The 20372-nt window shown below is 31.2% G+C and overlaps 2 protein-coding genes across 5 annotated transcripts; one reads left to right on the forward strand and one right to left on the reverse strand.

The window, feature by feature from the left end:
• The first annotated feature begins 2688 nt into the window (after positions 1-2688).
• Positions 2689-9447, forward strand: LOC137826582 (uncharacterized). Of its 4 annotated transcripts, none has more exons than XM_068632595.2 (10): positions 2689-3008; positions 4074-4169; positions 4274-4387; positions 6601-7005; positions 7085-7316; positions 7391-7603; positions 7683-7775; positions 7864-7965; positions 8762-9118; positions 9206-9447. In XM_068632595.2, exons 6-10 carry the CDS (start codon positions 7439-7441, stop codon positions 9278-9280), a joined length of 792 nt encoding a protein of 263 aa, XP_068488696.2. In that variant the 5' UTR covers positions 2689-3008; positions 4074-4169; positions 4274-4387; positions 6601-7005; positions 7085-7316; positions 7391-7438; the 3' UTR covers positions 9281-9447. The 4 variants fall into 4 exon arrangements, 2 of the variants coding, with proteins under 2 accessions (XP_068488696.2, XP_090150793.1); XM_090294667.1 differs by lacking the exons at positions 2689-3008; positions 4074-4169; positions 4274-4387 and adding exons at positions 5173-5496; positions 5589-5694; positions 5770-6517; XR_011083537.2 differs by lacking the exons at positions 7085-7316; positions 7391-7603; positions 7683-7775; ... (1 more) ...; positions 8762-9118; positions 9206-9447 and adding exons at positions 5173-5496; positions 5589-5694; positions 5770-6517 and having other exon boundaries at positions 2713-3008; positions 6601-6665.
• Positions 9448-10592: 1145 nt separating this feature from the next.
• LOC137827130 (putative polygalacturonase At3g15720) lies at positions 10593-15990 on the reverse strand. The gene is made up of 7 exons (XM_068633348.2): positions 15729-15990; positions 14359-14496; positions 12572-12754; positions 12263-12470; positions 11326-11407; positions 11135-11243; positions 10593-11037 (listed from the first exon to the last, which is right to left on the reverse strand). The coding sequence occupies exons 1-7, from the start codon at positions 15867-15869 to the stop codon at positions 10705-10707; spliced, it is 1194 nt and encodes a 397-aa protein (XP_068489449.1). The 5' UTR covers positions 15870-15990; the 3' UTR covers positions 10593-10704.
• Positions 15991-20372: the final 4382 nt, after the last annotated feature.

Below are 20372 nucleotides of genomic sequence, written 5' to 3' on the forward strand. Positions count from 1 at the left end.
ACAAAGAGGGTGAGTGGTTCTTGTGGTATCAAGATCATCTCTTTGTGGTGTTGTGTATTGTAATCTGTGATTGGTTACTAGTGGAAACCCAGTGGTTGTTATGGGGACTGGATGTAGCTTAGGGTTGAGTGAACCAGTATAAATTGGATGTGTAATCTCTCTCTCTCTCTCTCTCACTCCTTATAAACTATTTGATTTGATTTTGTTATTGTTGCTGCCATAAATAACCGGTTAAAACGAAGTTTCAACTGATTGAAATTCTACAAACAGTTTCTTTTACCTTGTTTGATTGGCTTCCTTGATTACTTCTTTTGTGATTGTTGTTAAAACTTCATTCTTATCCAATCTTTTCGAAAATCTTTTGACAAACAATTCACCCCCTTATTTAGGCCATTAATTCTAACAATTTCAACTTTCTAGAAATATAAAATATTTTAAGAATTTAAGTGATTTCAACCTATTAAAACATTGTTTTTACAAATTAAAAACACTTTGTCATAACCAATTAAGGTTTTAAGTAATTTTAACAAATTAACTCAATAATTTAACTGATTAAAATATTCATTGTAGTCCTTTAAGACTTCAAATACAAACACTTTAAAAGATTTAATTATATTTTTAATCAATTAAAATTATTGTTTGAGCAAAACAAATTCTAACGCTTTTCTTTTGCAAAACTAAGGATCAAATCAATCACAAGAAAGAAAATACATACAAATAACACACACACTACTTAATAGAAATCATGTATTCAAACTTCATGAGGATTGTATTCATCAAATACAAGGTTTAACTTCAACTCAATAGGAGATATTTATATATATAGGAGAGAATTTTGTCATAGAAGAGCAATGGACAAAAAAATAGAGTTAACCTTGTAATCAAGAGTTAACACCACTTAACTAAGATTAACACATGACGATCCCTTGAAATTAAGGAGTGCACATGGATAGTTCCTTGAATCTATTAAGATGTAATGATAGAGGACCATCCACATAAAGGAAGCCACTACAAAAGAAGGTTCAGAGCATAGACTCAAAGACACAACAAATATTCAACTTTGAAGCTTTGTATAAGAATATATGTAGAAAATTAGACTAGGGTTTGCCTTTTTCTTAGACCTTGTATTTTGGGTCACAAATTATAATAGAATGAAAACCCTAAACCTAGAAAGCTAAAGGTACAAGGAATACTTCTACAAACCCTAACTTGCATGGCAAGCTAGGGTTTGTAGAACCTTGAGCGACAAGGCTCAAATCTTAACCCTAACTTCCCATACAAGCTACGATTAAGATAACTTCACTTGCAAGCTACTTTCCCCTTCATATGCCTATAAATAAGTGACTTTTATCATGTAATTTTTAGACTTGAATGTGTAGAGAAACTTTGCAGAAATTGACTTCCAACACTTTCTCAAAGTCCCATTTTCACTCTTATTAGGGTTCAATACCCTAACCTAGGGTTCTTATAAAAAGAAGTTATTCTTCACCTTGCTTCCGTGTGAAGTCCTTCAACCAACATCGGTTCCACTCCTTCATTTGTTCAATATCTTTTCGCTGCAATTCATTCTGCTCTCCATTCAGTCAAAGCACTTCAACAAAGGATGAAGTTCATCCATAAAGTGGTATCAAGAGCACACATACGGTTGATAAGTGTCATATTTCAGTAATATTTCATATTAAAATACATGCATTTCTGGATATTAATTGATAAAATAACTATAATATAACCCCTAATTTATGAATTTAAACATTTTTACATTTTTTTTATTATAATATGAATAAAAACGGTTTATTTCCAAATTTGTATTAATTTCAGGATTTTAGGGAAGAATGGAGATGAAAGGGCAAAAGAAGAATATACAAGATAAAAGGAGAAAGTTGGAACGCTATAAACACTCACCCAAACTCGCCCAAGCTAGAAGCTCATAGAGGATCTCACCCAAGAGAGCCCAATCTCGCCCAAGCGAGATCACTTTAGAGACGTTTGACCTATTTTTGTCCAACTCACCCAACCCAATCACGCCCAGGCAAGAAGTCACTATGTCCAAGACCAACTAGGTTAAATAGTAGGCATGGGCAACAACCCTAGACATCAATTGGGAGAATAGAAGGTGTTAGAAAATTCTAAAGGAGGCAGCCGTCAAGGAGAAACATCTTGAATCTTCTTTTCTTGCTTTCCATGCTTGTAATGGCTAACATGAGTGACTAATTCCACCCTTTGGGATTAGGAGTAATATGTTCAAACTCTTATGTATTGAGGTGATATTTAAATATAATATTCTATTCTTGATTGATGATTGATATTGTATAAGTTTTTGTAATGTTTGTTTACCATGACCAAGATCCTTAGATTTGAATAAAAAGTATCTATAAGTTTTTGACTCAAATAACAATGTTTCACTACAAAAAACAGTGTAAAATATGGCGGTTTTATTATGGCGGTTATTAATAACCGCCACAATTTTCAGTATAATATGGCATTTGACTAACCGCCACAATTATCTTTGTATAATACGTCATTTCAGTATAATATGTCATTTTTAACTGTCGCAATTATCCTTAAAAAAAAAAATTCCAGTTTTTTTCCTCCATACACCATTTTTTATTATTCATTTTTTTTAAAACTTGCTTTCACTTGAAAATTGGATTTTTTTTTTTAAAACTTACTTTTAATTTTTTTTTTTTTGAATTTGGAAACCAAGCCCTAACACCTCTTCCCTCTCTCTGCTCCACACCCTAACGTTTCTTCTCTCTCTCTGCACCAGACCCCTAAGCCTCTTCACACAAAACGAAACCTAACATTTCTTTCTCTGCTTCACACGAAATGAAACACTTCCATCTAGCTTCACACTTACATGAAACCCTAACACCTTTGTCCTTTCACGAAACCCTAATGTGATGGTAGGAATTTGTTGCTGAGAGAAGAAGTTTAGGGTCAGAGAAGAACTTGCATCAACTAGCTTCTAAGTGGATTAAGCAGCATTCGAAAACAAATCACTAATTCAGGTAGTCCCTTGACAATACAGCTTTGTTAATTTTACTTCCCCGTGCTATGAAAACCTTAAATGTATGCTACCGGATCTTCTTTCATCTATGAGCCACAAAAGATATTGTTAAACAAAAGATTGTGTGGAATTTGTGCATGTACTCTCTTCGGATTCAATTGAAAGGCATGGAGTTGAGTCCAATGTGGGGTTTACGGGGCCTGGAGCCAAGAAACTCTTCATCGAAACCTCGTTTTTTGAACAAGTCATTGACATTTTTTTTATTCAATTTACAGTTCTGGTTCTGGATGCCGACCTTTTCCATTACTTGCTACAGCTCCAGCCCTTAAGTATTTTCTCTCAGCTGTTATTGTAGTTCATGCATCGGTCAAGTGGTTAAACATAAATTAACTTCCCCTTGAATGGTACTGATGATAAGTTCCACGATTAGGTAACTTTGATAAACATCCATTATCATTGTAAAATGTTATATTACTAACCAACAAAAAGATATAAAGATTATTTCTTAATTATTGTAAGAAGTGATTTTTAAAACTGTTACTTTGGTTACTGTCATTTTGATTTGTGCTTACCACTTTATATGATAAAGAATGATTGGTCAAAAGAGAAGCGTTGTATTCATTATCCTCCTTCACAACCACTAGAAAGTTTTGACTAAATTGTATTTGCATACAATCGTAGTCCTTGGATATAATTTTGGATTTAAGAAGTCGCGTGGCATGATAAGGTACGTAATGGTTGAGGAGTGGTGCTACCACATGTCCTAGTGTTTCAGATGGTACATGATAATGCATGTACCATAGGGAGGATCTTTTTTCTGATTCTAGAGCAGCGTCCCTGTGGTAATCTATTAGTTGCCTAGCCAAGTGTAGGAAGCAATTCTGTTATGTGGTAACCAAGCTAAGTGGTTGAGGCTGATGATGTGCTCTTTTGAGCCATTTGGATGGAGCTAAGGTTTGGTTCTTGGGTGGCCAGCAGGTGACTAGGATCGGTTCTGTTACATGCGGTGTAACTTCATGCCTTATATCATTTTTAACTTTATGCTTTACATGCGGCTCTGTTACAGGTGGCTGCTGGATGGTGCTCCTAGTGAAGGTCCATCAAGTGTATTTTGGTGCTTAAGGAATGTCATGGTAATGACAGATTAATTGATTGGCCACAAGTGAGACAAATTCATATCCCTACTCTTTTAATATAAGCTATCAATATAGTGTGTAAGGCGGTTATTGTATGTTATGCACTAATCTGAATCATTTTGTGAATCAGGACTTCTTTGGAAAATCAGCATTCTGCAATGGTTGAAGGGTGAAGAAAAGAAGAAGGTGGAATTTGAGAGAGCGGTGGCATGGTAGAGTGAGTTTCAATTGGTGGCATGGTAGAGTGAGTTTCAGTTTCCTCACTTTTATGCTTATTATCACACACACAATAATGTTCTTTTATACGCTTTCTTTTTTTGAAAATTTATTTTAAACCTCAGGTTCATGACAGAGAAAATAGAAAGGAAGAATGTGTTTTTTTTCTCTGTCCTTTTTCCTTACAAAAAATATAAAATATGAGTGATATATGAATAATATTACTGTCAGCTTAATTGAACATGCTAGCTATAGCTCCATATTTTTAATACATGTGTCAGCTTAATTGAAAAATGGCTACTAGCTTGATGGTACCTCTTTAGTGAATTTGTCTCTTGCAAATGTGAAGTAGGAAATTTTTTTCGTTTTCATGCGACTTTTTCATTTCCACTTTGAAATGTAAATCCAATGGGGGTAATGACGTGTGATTACCTTTTGTCCACTAATAAGTTATTTTATATGTATAGAATGGTGATGCTAATGATAAATAAAGAATTGGTTAAGTAATTAGTCCATTAAAAAAAAAACAAAAGTACATTTAAAGGTTAACCAAAACTAAATCTAGTCTTTTACTATATAATAAATATAAAACATTTAATCTTTAGATATTAAATGTATCTAATTCATTGATAAAAATGAAAATCTGGCAGAAAGACAGTGTTTGTAAATTGGCATCTTATGAATTTTATTATATTGATGATGTTGTGGAACCTGACAAGCCATAGAAGAAATGTAGGATTTAATTTCCTGCGAACCTTTGTACTTTTTTTAAGTTCAAAGTTTGATTATTCTAATTGCGAAAGAATTTTATAGGTATTTGGGACACTTAAAATCGTATGTTCGAAACAAGGCACAACCTGAAGGTTCTATTCCTGAAGGTTCTATTGCTGAAGGATACCTAGCTGAAGAGGTTTTGACCTTTTGTTCTCAATATATGGAAGGGATGAAAACAAGAACTAATAGACCTTCACGTGTAGATGACTCTTTCAACACAAATATTTCAGAATTGAATACCCTATTTCCACCAATTGGTAGAGTTGTAAGTGCTGCTTCAACTTTTGAGATGTCAACTATTGAGAGAACGCAAGCACATCGATATGTGTTATTTAATTGCCCTCAAGTTCAACCTTACATTGAGTGAGTATTAACACTCAATATAAATCTAATTATGTTGAAAAGTTGTCCTTTATGGAATTATTAGTAATATATTGGTTTAAATTTTTTCTTAGGGAATTTAGACAACATTTACGAAGAAGGTCTAGAGGGAGAAGAATTCCAAATACAGAGCTAGAAAAGATTGTCAATAAGGATTTCATGAATTGGTTTCCTCAAAGGGTAGGTACAATATGTTTTTACAAGTTAAAAATGTCAATTTCAAAGATATACTGACAACAAGCATTATTTTTGTAGATTAATAACACAGACATTTCAAGTACAGTTGCAAATGATCTTAAGTATCTAGCTCAAGGTCCAACAACACATGCTAGAAGAATTTCTGCCTTTAATGTAAATGGTTTCAAATTTAGAACTGAAAGTCGAGAACATGACTTAAAAACCCAAAACTGTGGAGTGTTCTTAACTTCTTCAACATCATGTGTTGTAAGTGGTGTGGATCAAAATATTAGACAAGCAAATTTGGCATATTATGGAAAATTAGAAGATATAATTGAGCTTAATTACTATGGTCATTTTAAGGTTATCTTGTTCAAATGTAAATGGGCTGACACCACAAGGGACTGTGGGTTGAGGAAGGATCCTTGGGGTTTCACTTGTATTAATTTTTCAAGGTTAATTCACACGGGAGATCGTGAGGAGCATGATCCATACATTGAAGCTTCACAAGCTGGAATGGTATATTATATAGATGATGAGGTGAATAAGGAATGGTCAATTGCTGTCCATTTGAAACCACGAGACTTGTATGATATGGGAGAAGGAGATGGTGAAGTTTGTGAAGTAGAACCGTGTCCACAACAAGACTTACATGAATTTTTCAGCAACTCTGACCAATTGGCATTATTTAGGGAGGATGAAGATGATGAATTACTAAATGAGGACAACAATGATGATGAACTTCATGAAAATGACTCAATGTCAGAGTAATAATAACCTTGGTTCAGCTGCACTATTAATATGTTCATTCATCTACTATGTGCATGTATGAAGCTTTTAATATATCTCCACTTTTAATATATCTTCAAATTTAAATTATGTTGTTGATTACTTCATTTTTATGTGCAGATATGCCTAAACCTAAAAGGATCAAGAACTTGCTTAAGTCAGTTGCTGGTTCAGACAAATCTGTGGCCAACTATGTAAACATTAATGCTACGCCTTCTACTACACAGGACCAGACAAGAACTACTTCTGCAAGTCCATTTGGATCTCCACTACCACAAGCTTCTCAATCTATTCATCAACAAACCTCACAACCTACACAATCACAAACTTCACAAGTTCCACAATCACAAGCTTCACAAGTTCCACAACCACAGACTGAATCTGAAAATCTTGAATCATTTGAATCTGTACCTCCAGCAACTTCTGAATCTGCACCAGCACAACCAACTTCTGAGTCTGAACCTGAAAGAGTGCAACCAAGAAAATCAAGGCAATCAAACCACTATTGGTTTGTTGATGCTATAGGTAAAATCTTTTGTTTTTTTTTTCTTTACATGTAATAAGTTTCACTGCACATGAAATAATGTATTTGGATTTTTTATAGATGGCGAAGGAGTTAGTCAAAAACTAAAGGAGTTAGTCATAACTTACCTACCGGATTACGTGTGGTGGTGAACTATGATGACAATTTTCAACCAATTGGAGAAGCATCTGGTTTACTTGCTGGAGTTTGTGGACAGCTAGCAGCAAATCATGTATTGTTCCCTATTAGTTTTGAAAAGTGGCCAACTTTTCCAGATACTTACAAGGATACAGTGTGGGAGAGTGCACTAAAGGTAATATAACTTACATTGAAATAACTTTAATTTTATTCAATACATTTGGACTAACTTCTTTTCTTTTTTTGAAGTCTCGATTTTGTTTCAAAGTAAATGAAGATTTGGCTAAAAGAGATGTTATGTTTAAAATTGGGAAACTGTGGAGGGAATATAGATGCAAGCTTTGGAATGAATTTTATGACCCTCTTATGAGCAGAAGTGACCTCATCAAGAATGTTCCAGCTGGATTAAACATGGAACAATGGGCTGTTTTTGTTGATTATCGTTTGAGGCCTTCTACAGTGGTATAGTAAACTCTGTTTTTTTATTATTAATAAGCTTACTTTAAGTTTACACAAAACTGATTTCATTTTCACTTTGTAGAACATGTGTAATAGAAATAGAGATATAAGGAAGAGACAAGTTATTCCTCACACTGGTGGTGCTATGTCTTTGTCAAGAAGAAGAAATAATTTGGTATTTGTTTACTTATATTGTGCTCTTTATTTTAATATATTACAATTTCCACCACATTATACTTATATTATTATTGTTGAACATATAGAAAATTGAGACTGGTAAAAATATTGGACGAGCTGAAATGTGGAAGATCACACATAAGAGGAAAAATGGCATATATGTGAATGAAGAGGCGCTGGAAATTGGGGTAAGTGTTTGGACTACTTTGATGATGATGTATTGATCATAGAAATATATTCGACTGCTTTGATGATGATGTATTGATATGGGAAGTGGTGGATAGGAAAAAGAAAAAGCAGGAAATCTAGAAATAGTAATAATAATAAGAATTATAATGATAAAAATGAATGGTAGTTTATGTGATGGTGACAGGCACAATATTTCCATGATAGCATGGACTTAAGTGGAATCAGGGGTGGGTAATTGTTATTTATAGATGAATAGGTGCATCTATATTTAGGGGTATGATTTTACAGATTTTGTCTTTAAGGTTCCATTGGGGAATGACTTGGACAGCCATGCAAGGGCATTGCTATTTACGTTGAAGACTTGGCATAAGCAACCACATGGTCTTAATTTGGATAGTGATTGATGAGTGAGAATGCTATCATATAGATTTTAGCACTAGATTGATTGATGACCAAACACATGGTCTGTTATTAATCGCACTAGATTTTAGCATGCTATGGGAAATTAATAATGGAGTGCATGTATAAAGAACCTTTTACCACAAGGGAATTTTAAAATTAATCAATATTTTCTTTTATAGCATGCTTTAATTATTACCTTTAATTTCTCAGTTTTTTTTCTTACCTTTTTACCTTCTTTGGGTTTTAAGTCACAGTCATCAAAATTGTAGAGAATTGGGATGAACTTTGGATGGTTTCTTTTATACCTTACCCTCATTCTATGTTGTAGTTGAGAGTTCAACCATTTCATTATGTTTACTGTTGCTGCCATGATATATTTTCAATTTTATCCAGGAAAAAATTGATGAACTAATGTTGACAAATCCAAAAGGTGGTTCAAATATATCTCCAGAAGATCCAATTGGTGTCATATTTGGTAAGGAGCATCCGAGTCAAGTTAGAGGGCTATCATATGGAGCTTGTCCCAGCCTTGCTTTCAAAGGATCCACAACAAGGCTAAGTGGTATGAACCATGCTTCCTCTAGTTCAACTTCATCAAATGTGGAGGACAAGATAACTCAAATGGAAAATGAGCTTGCAACTGTGAAAAATCAAATGAACACTTTGCTTGCTTATATTGCTTCAAGAAAAGACGTTCCAGAACATTTTGCTGCAATAGCAGCTAATTTGGTTCATGCATCCACCAATGAGGTATTAATATATTTAAATATTTATTGGTGTCTTTTATTTTATAATTATAAACATACAAATTTATTAACTTAAAATTATTTATTTCAGGCATCAGATTATGGAAGTGGTGCTCCATCACCTAATCAAGTAATAGGATCAAGTGCCGGAAGCAAAACTGATTAGAGATGTGTGTTTTAATTTTAAACTTGACTAGGAATGTATGAACTTTTGAACAACTATGTGTTGGAATTTTAAACTTGATTAGGGATGTATGAACTTTTTATGTGTTTTAAACTTTTGAACATTATTATGTGTGCTTTAACTTTCAATTACATATAAACATTTGAACATTATTATGTGTGCTTTAATTTTTAATGAAATGAATGGATGATTATAACTTTATACATTATTTTATTTTATTATGAAAAAATGGTGGTTAAATTTTATAATTGTATAAAACAGATTATAAAAAAGATTATAGAAAAGTGGTGGTTAAATTTTATAATTGTATAAAACAGATTATAAAAAAGTGGTTAAATTTTACTTATTCAGTATTAAAATTACGTCAGTTAAAAACGCCACTACTTACGAATATTATGGTGTCAGAATCTTCTTCAATGATTGTAAATTGCGACTGTTATAACTGACACTACTTACATATAAAAACCGCCACTACTTACACTATGTTTAAAGTGGCGGGTGTTGTGGCGGGTAACATAAAACCGCCACATTAAACTTTGTGGCGGCCAGTTCTATGGCGGTTTGGGAAACCGCCACAAGCGTATATTGTGGCGGTTATAAACGCCACTTTATACGAAAAAAACCGCCACAATATACACTTTTTTTTGTAGTAACATATTTGAATGCCAGGAATATATTTGAAATGTTAATTTCTATCAACATCTAATCGTAATGCTAAGGAGTTTTTATAAATATGCACGAAATCAATATTTAGGAAACTCTCTTACTAATTTTATATGTGAGGAATCTATATAAATGATTTTTATATGGACATCAACATCAATCAAATGATAGAATATTACTATGATTTTCAAAATACAAAAGTGTAAGAAGGATGAACCCCCAACAAACTCTTTAACTTACTTTCTTTACAATTCTTGCAATCATTAAACAAATTCCCAACAAACTTTTTTTTTTCTATTTAGTAAATCTTATAATTGATAATTCAATTGTTTCTTGTAGGTTCGTTATCCGTCTTTAGGGACAAATTATTACTTCTTACGCGGACAAATTATACACATATTCAAAGGCAACAATGAGACATTTTTTCACCAAACTCAAGGGCTAATTACAAAAATCTAATTGTTGGAATTTTTATTTTATCATTTGTGTCTCATATATCATGAGTCCAATCAAAGGGAATTAACCTTTTTTCCCTTTCAATCTACTTTATGTATGTATGTGACTTTACAGATTATTAATATTATGTGCCTCAATCTCAAATATATATGTATTTCATAAATGAAAACTTAGGTACTAAATCCCAATGGTAGAGTTTGTAGCATTTGCAATATTCGATCAAGAATTCATTACATAGCAGAAAAAATAATAAAACACTGAGACAGTGATCACATAAATTTGATCATTCAGGAGTGAGAAAGGCATGGCACATGGGGATTACAGAAAGAGCACACCCCTTTTACATTTTTGCATGATGCATAAGTTTTCTTTCCAGCAATGGTAGTTATGTTAATCCCCTTCAATACAATGTTGGTGCAACCTATGTTTTTGTCACAGTGCAGTTTGATTGCATGCGCAGAACTTGAGGTTCCCCTCACATTGTGATAACTAACATCACTCACCCTCACTGCTTCAACACTATCATATGGGTTGTATTGTTGATCAATAATTACAGGGTTTGTAGTTTCAACAAGTACAATATCCTTAAATGTGATCTTCCTTGCATATCCTTGTCCTCCCTGATTTAAGGAACACAAAACATCAAACTTATTTAATCTCATTTATAATTTGCTTAATTTTTTAGAACAAATATATAGAGAAACTTGTTATCCTTACTATCCATGTCTTGATTCTAGCTCCATTTGTGGTTCTATTGAAGGTGCAATTTCGTACGTATATCTCTTCTACTGTTTGATGAGCTCCATTTTTTCCTAAGCTCCCAATACTACATGCATCCCATATAGTCTCATAATATTGACCTAATAACTTTGATTATAATGTGGAACTGCAAATTTACTTCAACTTACCTGATGCCATGTCCAGGTCCACAATAAACACCAATTATGCTGATGAAGCTGGATCCATGGTTAATGGCAATGCAATCATCTCCTTTAGTAAACAATAAAAATATATAAAACCTCATCAACCAAATAATATTGCATTTTCTTTCTATTATTCTTCATATCTCACTTTTTTTTCTGTTTAATATTCATTTAATTCTAGAAAAAGGTTGCTTAATTTAGTTGTATGATAGAATTTCTCATCGCAAAAGCTATGAAAGAACATAAGATGAGAATGTGCTACTAACACGCTTAATAGTTGTATTTGGTTAAAATTAATCACTACAGAAGAAATAAACATAAAAATTTGTGTTATAACAATTTTCAGTCAATGTAAAATTCTGTTACTCGCAGTTTTTCTTATATAAGATTGTCAAGTTAAAATTTGAAATAAGGAATTCATTTCTAACTATTATTAGCTGAATTAATAATTTAATTTATTTTCTTTTTTCAATTCAAATAGCATTAGAGTGACCTCTTAAAAAAACATAAACATATGAAGAAAATTATTAGATAAAAATTAATTTTAAAAATAAAAAATAATTAATTATAATATTAATTAAATTAGATACTATTTTTATAGATTAAAAAATTATTGGTATTTAAAGTAGTTTCTATCAATAAAAAATAATTTTTAAATTATAATCTAATTAATTACTAAAATTTTATCTACCAATCTTAAAATCTAATTAATTGGTAACTAAAATTTTGATAATTAATTAAATATTAATTTATAAATTATTTATTAATAATAAAAATCAATACTATTAATTTAAATACCATTAATTTTTTAAATAACTAAAATAATGTTTAATTTAATTAATATAGACAAACTTTCTCATTATACATATTTTTGAGAAAAAATAAGCATGGAATAAAAGATGAAGAGTTATGTATCATTTACCAGTTTCCATCTTAGAATTCTTGATGAGGATGTTGGATGAATAGGAGATATCAATCCCATCAGTGTTGGGACTTTGATCTGGTGCAATAAAATGAAGTTTGGAGATGAAGGATCCATTGCATCTGTTTAGGCTGATATGATTTTTGGGGCTGTTGATGTGAGTCAATCCGCTGAGGAATAGATTGTTGCATTCACTAAAATGTAGAGCCTGCATGCACATATCATATCAAGCCACTATAACACAATTAATTTGAATCCAAATACTGATTGGTGATGTAGTTAGTGAGTGATGTGTGTTCTCCAACTTACAGTTGGTCTGTTAATTTCAGTGTTGAAATAGGATTTCCACCATGGAGCACCTTGGCCATCAATTTGTCCCCCTCCACGAATAACAAGACCATTTATACGCCTGAAACGGATCCATGCCTTCCGAGTACCTTTTCCCAGTTTCCAACCCTTAATCTTCTTTGGGGCTGTAATGGTTCCCTTAAGCTACCAAGCCAAGATAAGTAACACATTTATATCCATTCTTATCAGAATAAGTATATATCAGATGAAGGTTTTATGGGTTTTTTTTTTCTAATGATCTAACATGGATAAATTTTTTATTTATTTTAAAATTGTCAAATTGTGAATATGAAATACAATTTAATTAGTAGAATTTGATATAACTAAAGTAGTACATGATAACTGTGTCTAACTAAAATCGTACTTGATAACTGTGTATACATGAAGTCCTACATTATAAATACGACTTGTTTAATTTTAAAATAAATATTTTTTTACCATTTCAGGAAATATTACGCCATTTGGACAAAAATCGCTTTTATGTGTTAGTATCCAATGTTTTGTCAGTATACAGAGAAGTATTTTGTGTTTTTTTGCCAACTTTCCATGCAACTATCGCATGAAATGATTTTACATGACGTTGTTCTAAAAAGTTGATGTAATGTTTTCATTTTTGGGTTTTGGAGTTACAATATCAATTGTTTAGTGTTATTTTTTCTTTTGGTGACTTTGTATTGTTTGTGATTTTATTTCTTCTTTGTTCTAGTCAATTCTACCTTTGTGTTATTTTTTTTTATTGGTAAAAAAAAAAATTAATATGAAAACCACGGATAACTCAACCCTTATACATAATCATAAACAACATGTCTTCAAAACTTAACCTATTTAATCCTTATAAATTTAAAACAACAAATACTCCAGTTAAAGGAATAACCTTGTATAAACTCATTTAATCGAAAACATACAACCACAAAATCAATGTACCACTCAAAATAAGTAAAATAAGTAGAATCAGATTTAGTTGTTATCTAAAATCAAATCTTTGCATATTATTTTAATTGATGAGTTTCATTAGTATCATTTATTAGAATGGTACAAAGATATGAAGGTTCATAATGAATGAGTTTTGAAGGTGATAAAAGAACCATTTAAATTAAATGTGACTTGAACTAGGATTTCTTAAACACAAATATTCCTTATAAATTGAAGTTTTTTCATCATCAAATTATTTTTATTTTGTCCTATAAAATTTAAATCTCTCAAAATCCGACCACATGTTCATGTTAGGTGATCTCATGGAAATTTTGAGTATGGGACTGAGTTGTTACTATTATTAAATTGGTAAAAAACATACAGATTCAAGTTTTCACTTTGTTTGGATGAAGTAAATTACTTTTACAAAGGCCCACGCATAAGGCTACTATGGCAATTGCTTCGTGCGCTCAATTCAGAAGCTGAATTCAATGATTTTTTTAATAAAATTAAAGAGAATACTTCTGGGGTATCCCAACCCATATACACTAACCAGAAGTGGACTTCCTATACCGTCCACAAGCACAACTCTCTTTTATGGTTGAAGCAGAAGAACCTTAAAGTGAGAAAACCCTACCCAAAAAACCAACATCGGTATCTGAAGTATTTACATGGACTTAAATACTTTATTTATTTATTTTAAATTATATAAGCATACAATTAAAAGTTTGACAACTCTTTTAACATTTTATTTAAAGTTTAAAATGCTTCATTTTTCCATTCTTTAGTTTTTTTGAAAAGATTATAAAATATGAGAGATTAAAAATACTAATAACCTTAATGTGAACGATTGCAGGATTGCAGGGACCACTGAACAAGAGAGGCTGCAACATGAAAGTTTTCTCTTCGGGTATGAGAAGTGTTGGAGTGCCATAACTTGCATTACATGCGTCAGTCCATGCTTTCAGAAAAGCCTAACAAACCAAATAGTTTTAAATCATATCAAATATAAGAGAAATTCTAAGTTAGTAGAAAAAAAAGTACTACTTTTTCCATGTATCAAAAGTCCAAATAAAAAATCACATACAAAAAAAATTAACTTCAAAAGTTTTGTAAAAGGCTTTGGCTCTAATTAAGTAAAGGGTAACTCAAATTTGCTTTAAAAGTCGAATCTTTTTTAACAATTGTTGTTTAATTGAAAATAATATAATACTAATCATAAATAAAGTGAAGGTGTAAAGCCAGGTTACAAATTCATTTGTAAATGAACGTTTTGAGTGCTTGTCTTTGAATACCAAGTGAAAAGACACTTTCTATTCATTAAAAATAATTATCTTCAAAATGTCCTTAAACATCAATTAAACGCTACAAATTAAAAAATAAATAAAACATAACGAGATATCAAGTAATTATATAAAATTAGCGTAGAGTAAAAAAATGCTTTAGTTATGATTTGACTCCTCAAATTTGACATAATTAGATTTTGTTCAGTTAAAGGAAAAATAAAATGTTAATCCTTAAATTCTAAATTTAAAAGGTTAAAAGCAATTTTAAAATCATTTTAACCCTCTCAATAACTAGTGTTTATAGATTATTTTTTTTTTCAAATATAAGAGATTCAAATAAACTTTTACAAATTTTAAGAAACTAAAACTTGATTTATCTTAAATTTTAAGAGTAATAACATAATTAAGTTATAAAAATTATACCTTAGTAGAGGAAATTTGTGAGTTGGTATAGACTAGCTACAGCTAATTAGTATAACCTTTTTTTATCTAACTAAACTTAATTAGTCATATAAACACTGAAGGCTTATTACATTTGTGATATATATATATATATATATATATATATATATATATATATAATATAAAGAATAAGAAAATAGTATGCATTGAAGCAATATCATTGTTTATATAAAATTATACAAGTAAAAACAAGTCCTCAAGATTATCATATTTTTTATCTACTATACCGAAAAATAGTATGTGCATGGATATATATATATATATATATATATATATATATATATATATATATATATATATATATTAGGGATTAAATCTTTCAAGAATTAACATATGGTGTTAATTAGAGAGAGAGAGAGAGAATTAATTTAGGGATTAAATCTTTCAAGAATTAACATATGGTGTTAATTAGATATTTATATAGGCGTGTAGAAGAAAAGGAAAACTGAAAAACATACTTGGGAATCATCAGTTTCACCATTGCCCATGGCACCATAGTCAATAACATTGAATCTTAGACCTGCATCAAGTTCCATTCTACCCCACACACAAGGTGAAGCAACAACACACATTCCTAAGACAACAAATAAGAGTTTCATCTTCTAAATTAAAACTAATCTTCTTGCTTTTTTATTCTTCTCATAACACTCTCTAGAATCAAGTCTTACTATGTATGTAATAAAGAAGGTGACAATTTATAGATTGTAGAAATCAATACACAACCAATGGAGGGAAACTGAAAAAACAAACATATATAATGGTGGAATTGACCGTGAATGAGAGATTCTACCACAAAAAACTTAATGTTAACACATTATTATTTTAAAAATAAATCATCCATGATATAAGTATCAAGGGTCATATTAAATATATCAATTTAAAAAAAAAATCAAAACACATATAGAGAATATATTTAATAGATGATACTACACATTTGTTAAAGATCTAAAATTACATAGTCACTATTCCTGTTTGGGCCAAGAAAGTCTCCTCGTTCCTGCTATGTGCCAGTGTCGTTTATTCGAGGGTCTCAATTGAAATTCTAGAGAAGTACCTGCAAAATGACCTCTGACAATCAAGTTAGTGTTCGATTTTGGGTTGTAATAAATACTTAATTAATGCATACATTTAATGCATACATTGGCATGATGCTGGTCAACCTATTTATCAGATTTGGACCTCTATGTTTGTAGCCTGTAAAACACAATTTTCATGATTAATGTTCTGATATTTTGTACGGTGTTATTTCTAATTCTCGTTTAATTTGTCATTAATGTGTTTAACTGTGTACGATCAAGGAGGTCTCAACCTCACGAGGTATTACGGGTCTCGGACCTTGTGTAATACAATCACCAATTTTACGCATAATTGTAAAAAATTTCATGAATGCATATAATAAAATTTGAAATGTTTGATAATTATATTTATTTTATGAAAACACTAATAATCAAATTAAATTTGAATAAGTGATGTTATCTCTTTCGAATTTTTTATTAATTATCTTTTAGGATAAAGTAACTCATTGTATTGCAGAATAATTTATTCTCATAGTTAAAAAATAAAGCAAGAAAAATGGTTTAGCCTAATAATATTATAACTTTATATTTAATTTGTTAATAGCTTGTGAATCTTAACTCATGTACATGAGTTAAAAAAATATTATTTAAATACTTAAACTTCTAAATAAAATAAATTCCTAAAATAAATATATACATATATATTCTAAAGTAATCTATATTAAAATTAACTTTAAAAATTCAGAGTATTGTCGAATGATATCAATTGTCTTATGTCGAATCCTGATGTTTAGGTTAAGCTAAATTTTAGGATAAGATTGATATTTCTAAGGTTATTTTGATAATTAAAGATTTAACTTGTCCAGTGGGAAATCCGTCTAAAGCTTCAATGAAGAATGATATGTTGGATTTCAACGTGATTAAGTTTTTTTGTACTAATATTCGTACTGGTAAAGTTCTTCGTCTTCTTCCTGTTAGATGAGAGTTTCCTTCACCAGACTGAGTTAAAATTAATATTGATGGGGCTGCTAGCGGATATCCTGGTCTTGCTACTTGTGGAGATATTTTCCGTGGGAGTATGGGTGCTTTCTCACGTTTCTTGAAGTTTAGACTATTATGGTTGTTGAGTTTTATGGAGTTATACATGCAATGGAGGAAGCTCAAAAGATAGGGCTTACTAATGTATGGCTTGAATGTGATTCTGCCTTAGTTTGTGCTGCATTTATTGTCAGGAATAATGTTCTGTGGATGCTTTGTAATCGATGAAATACTTGTCTTAATTACTGTGGAAAATCAGGTTTAGGGTTACTCATATTTTTCGTGAAGAGAATGCGTGTGCTGATAAATTGGCTAATTTTGGATTTATTCGTAGAGAAGCATTTCACTCTTAGAATTCTTTACAAATAGGTATAATCTACCTAAGTATCGTTTTTGTTAACATATGGGTTTTGGTCTAATCCCCTATATTTATTTTTTGTATTTTCTTTCTTTTTTCTTTTTTTAATAATAATTTTTTCATGTGATAGCAGATGATTGTTATTACTTGAGGTGTCAGCCTAGCTGAGATGTCAAGTTGCATAGTGATGCCTAACATGAAAGCTTATAAAAATAAAAATAAAAATTGTGATGTTTAGGTTGGTATACTCTCAAGTAGAAAAGAATTGTGTATTGACTATCAATCACAACTTTTGACCTGGGGTAATGACATGATTAACAATTGATATTAGACTCATTACAAATTTTCATAATGATTATGACAAAGGGCACCAATCTATTATGAGTTTGTATGCTCAATATAGTATTGTTAGTACTATAATGGGTGTTCAAAAGAAATGTTGTCCTTTGCATAGCAAATTGAATGTTAGATCCCATTTTCTGATTAGTAGACATGATTTTGAAATGTATAAAGGTAGAAATTTTTATTTATTTTGAGTGTTATACATTTTGAAAAATATCTCTCTAAAATTTTCTCTTTTTATTCTCTTTATTTGTTTTTTACTTTTTTAAGATTGACTTTCATCATTTTCATAATTATATAACACTAGTGAGATTGTTAAGAAAAAAGTTAAACATGTAGTTTTGATTAAGTACTTAAAACAACAAAGCATAAAGTTATGTATGTGAACACGAAAATCATATCATACTAGTGCATTGTCTATCAGACAATAAAGAATGCTTATCAACAACGTCATTTGTCCGTTGAAGAATGAAGCATTAGACAATAATTGATGTATGTTAGACAAAATGAGCATTACAAAGATAAAAAAAAATGTTTGATAAAGAAGTGAAAAAACATTAGATATAAGCTCAATGCAGACTTCAAGCCAAAACAAGATCACTGAAAATTCCTGAAGCTTAAGTCTACTTTTCAGAGATTTCTTTCTACATATGTCTTCAAGAAGAATTGTGCCAAACATCAACATTCAAATATATCTTGGGACATGAGATAAAGCTACAAGCACCACGAACTCTCCTAACACAACTACTTTTAAATTTTGGCTCAGCTACTTGCCTTGTAAAGTGATACAACCCAATTAGCCAAACAAATGACCAAGGACACAAAAGGCATTTCACACTTTGATCCGTCATCTCAACTTACAAGACAAGACCCCACCAAATATTGGAAGGATCTTAGCAGAAGAAGAACTGGGCATATACCAGAGCATTAGATTTCCTTTCTTCTGGTTTTCTTACAAGACAAAAATGTTTGTAAATAAATTAGGCTCACTTTGAGGGTTCAAAATAGAAGAATAAACTAGAGTAGGGTGTGCTTAGTAATTTGAGTAGGGTGTGCTTAGTAATTTGGGTATGTGCCAAACCCACCTTTCATGACAAGGGCTTCTTGGTTTAGGGTTTCTTTTACCTACCTTATTGAAGGCTTCTTACAAATGACACCCCTACCCCTCTTTCTTATTCTCCAAGATACTCTCTCCTATAAATATAGTGTCTTGTCTCATGTATTGCACACATTGAATTTTGAATAGAAAAGAAACTCTGCAGGAGTGTTTAGTGAGTTTGAGTACTCTAGAATTTTGGGTCTTATCTTGGGTGTTTGTGCACTTCAAATGGTGGTTCTTCACCACTTATCTTAGAGTCTCCTCCTGTTGAACCATGTGGTGTTCAATGTTTTGAAGAATCCAAATCCTTTGAAGGATGATGAAGCCTCTACTTTGCTTGATGCTGCTGTGCTGGTTTAAGCTTTGTTCTGGGGTAGTTCAATGTTGTAATCAACCCTTAGATTAAATCTCAAAGCAATTAGCATCTCAATTTTATCAAAGCAAAATGTTTTTCAAACTAAGTTGAAACAACCGATTGTTTACACTCAGGTGTTTCGAGAAAGTTTGAAAACTGTTTTTGAATGGTGAATTTTGTTAAGTAACAAAACAACCGATTGATTCAAGGAAACAATCGATTGTTTGTTTTAAAACCATAACAGAAAAACTGTTTTCTTTGACTGAGCTTTAAATGCTTTAACTGAATACGCTCCAGTCATTAAATGCTTTGACCAATCTGTTTTAAATGCAATTAAGAGTTTGTTAAGATTTGATAACAAACTATATTCTTAGATATATTCTGAAAAACTGTTTTAATGTTCTAAGGATCTTAAAAATAGTTTTGATAAAAGAGTTTTTAAAAGAGTTCTGAGATTGCTTAAGAGTTGAGAGATTGATCAAGGTGCTGAATAGGATTCTGCTTGTATTGATTTCAGATTTTCATCTGTAACAAGTGTAATCTTTGTAAACTGCTGAACAATTCGTGTGTGTGTTTTGCTGAGATTGGCTGTGTGTTCTTGAGGTGTTCAAGATCAACAATCTTAGTGTTGGCCAAGGAGAGTGTGTTTCTTGAGGTGTTCAAGGTCATTCTCTTGGTTGTGGTGTAAGTGATCAAGTGGTGATTGCTTAGTGGATATCCTCAGGGTTTCTGAGAAGACTGGATGTAGCTCTAGTTTGGAGTGAACCAGTATAAACAACTGTGTACAATCTCTCTATCCCTAACTCTTTAAATTCAGTTTGTTTGTTGTTTGCTGGTATAAACAACTGATTGTTTCGAAGAAACAACCGATTGTTTTTTCTAGTATTACAATTT

The sequence above is a fragment of the Phaseolus vulgaris genome, chromosome 8 (genome assembly GCF_051622355.1).
Source record: "Phaseolus vulgaris cultivar YP4 chromosome 8, ASM5162235v1, whole genome shotgun sequence".
NCBI lineage: Eukaryota > Viridiplantae > Streptophyta > Magnoliopsida > Fabales > Fabaceae > Phaseolus > Phaseolus vulgaris.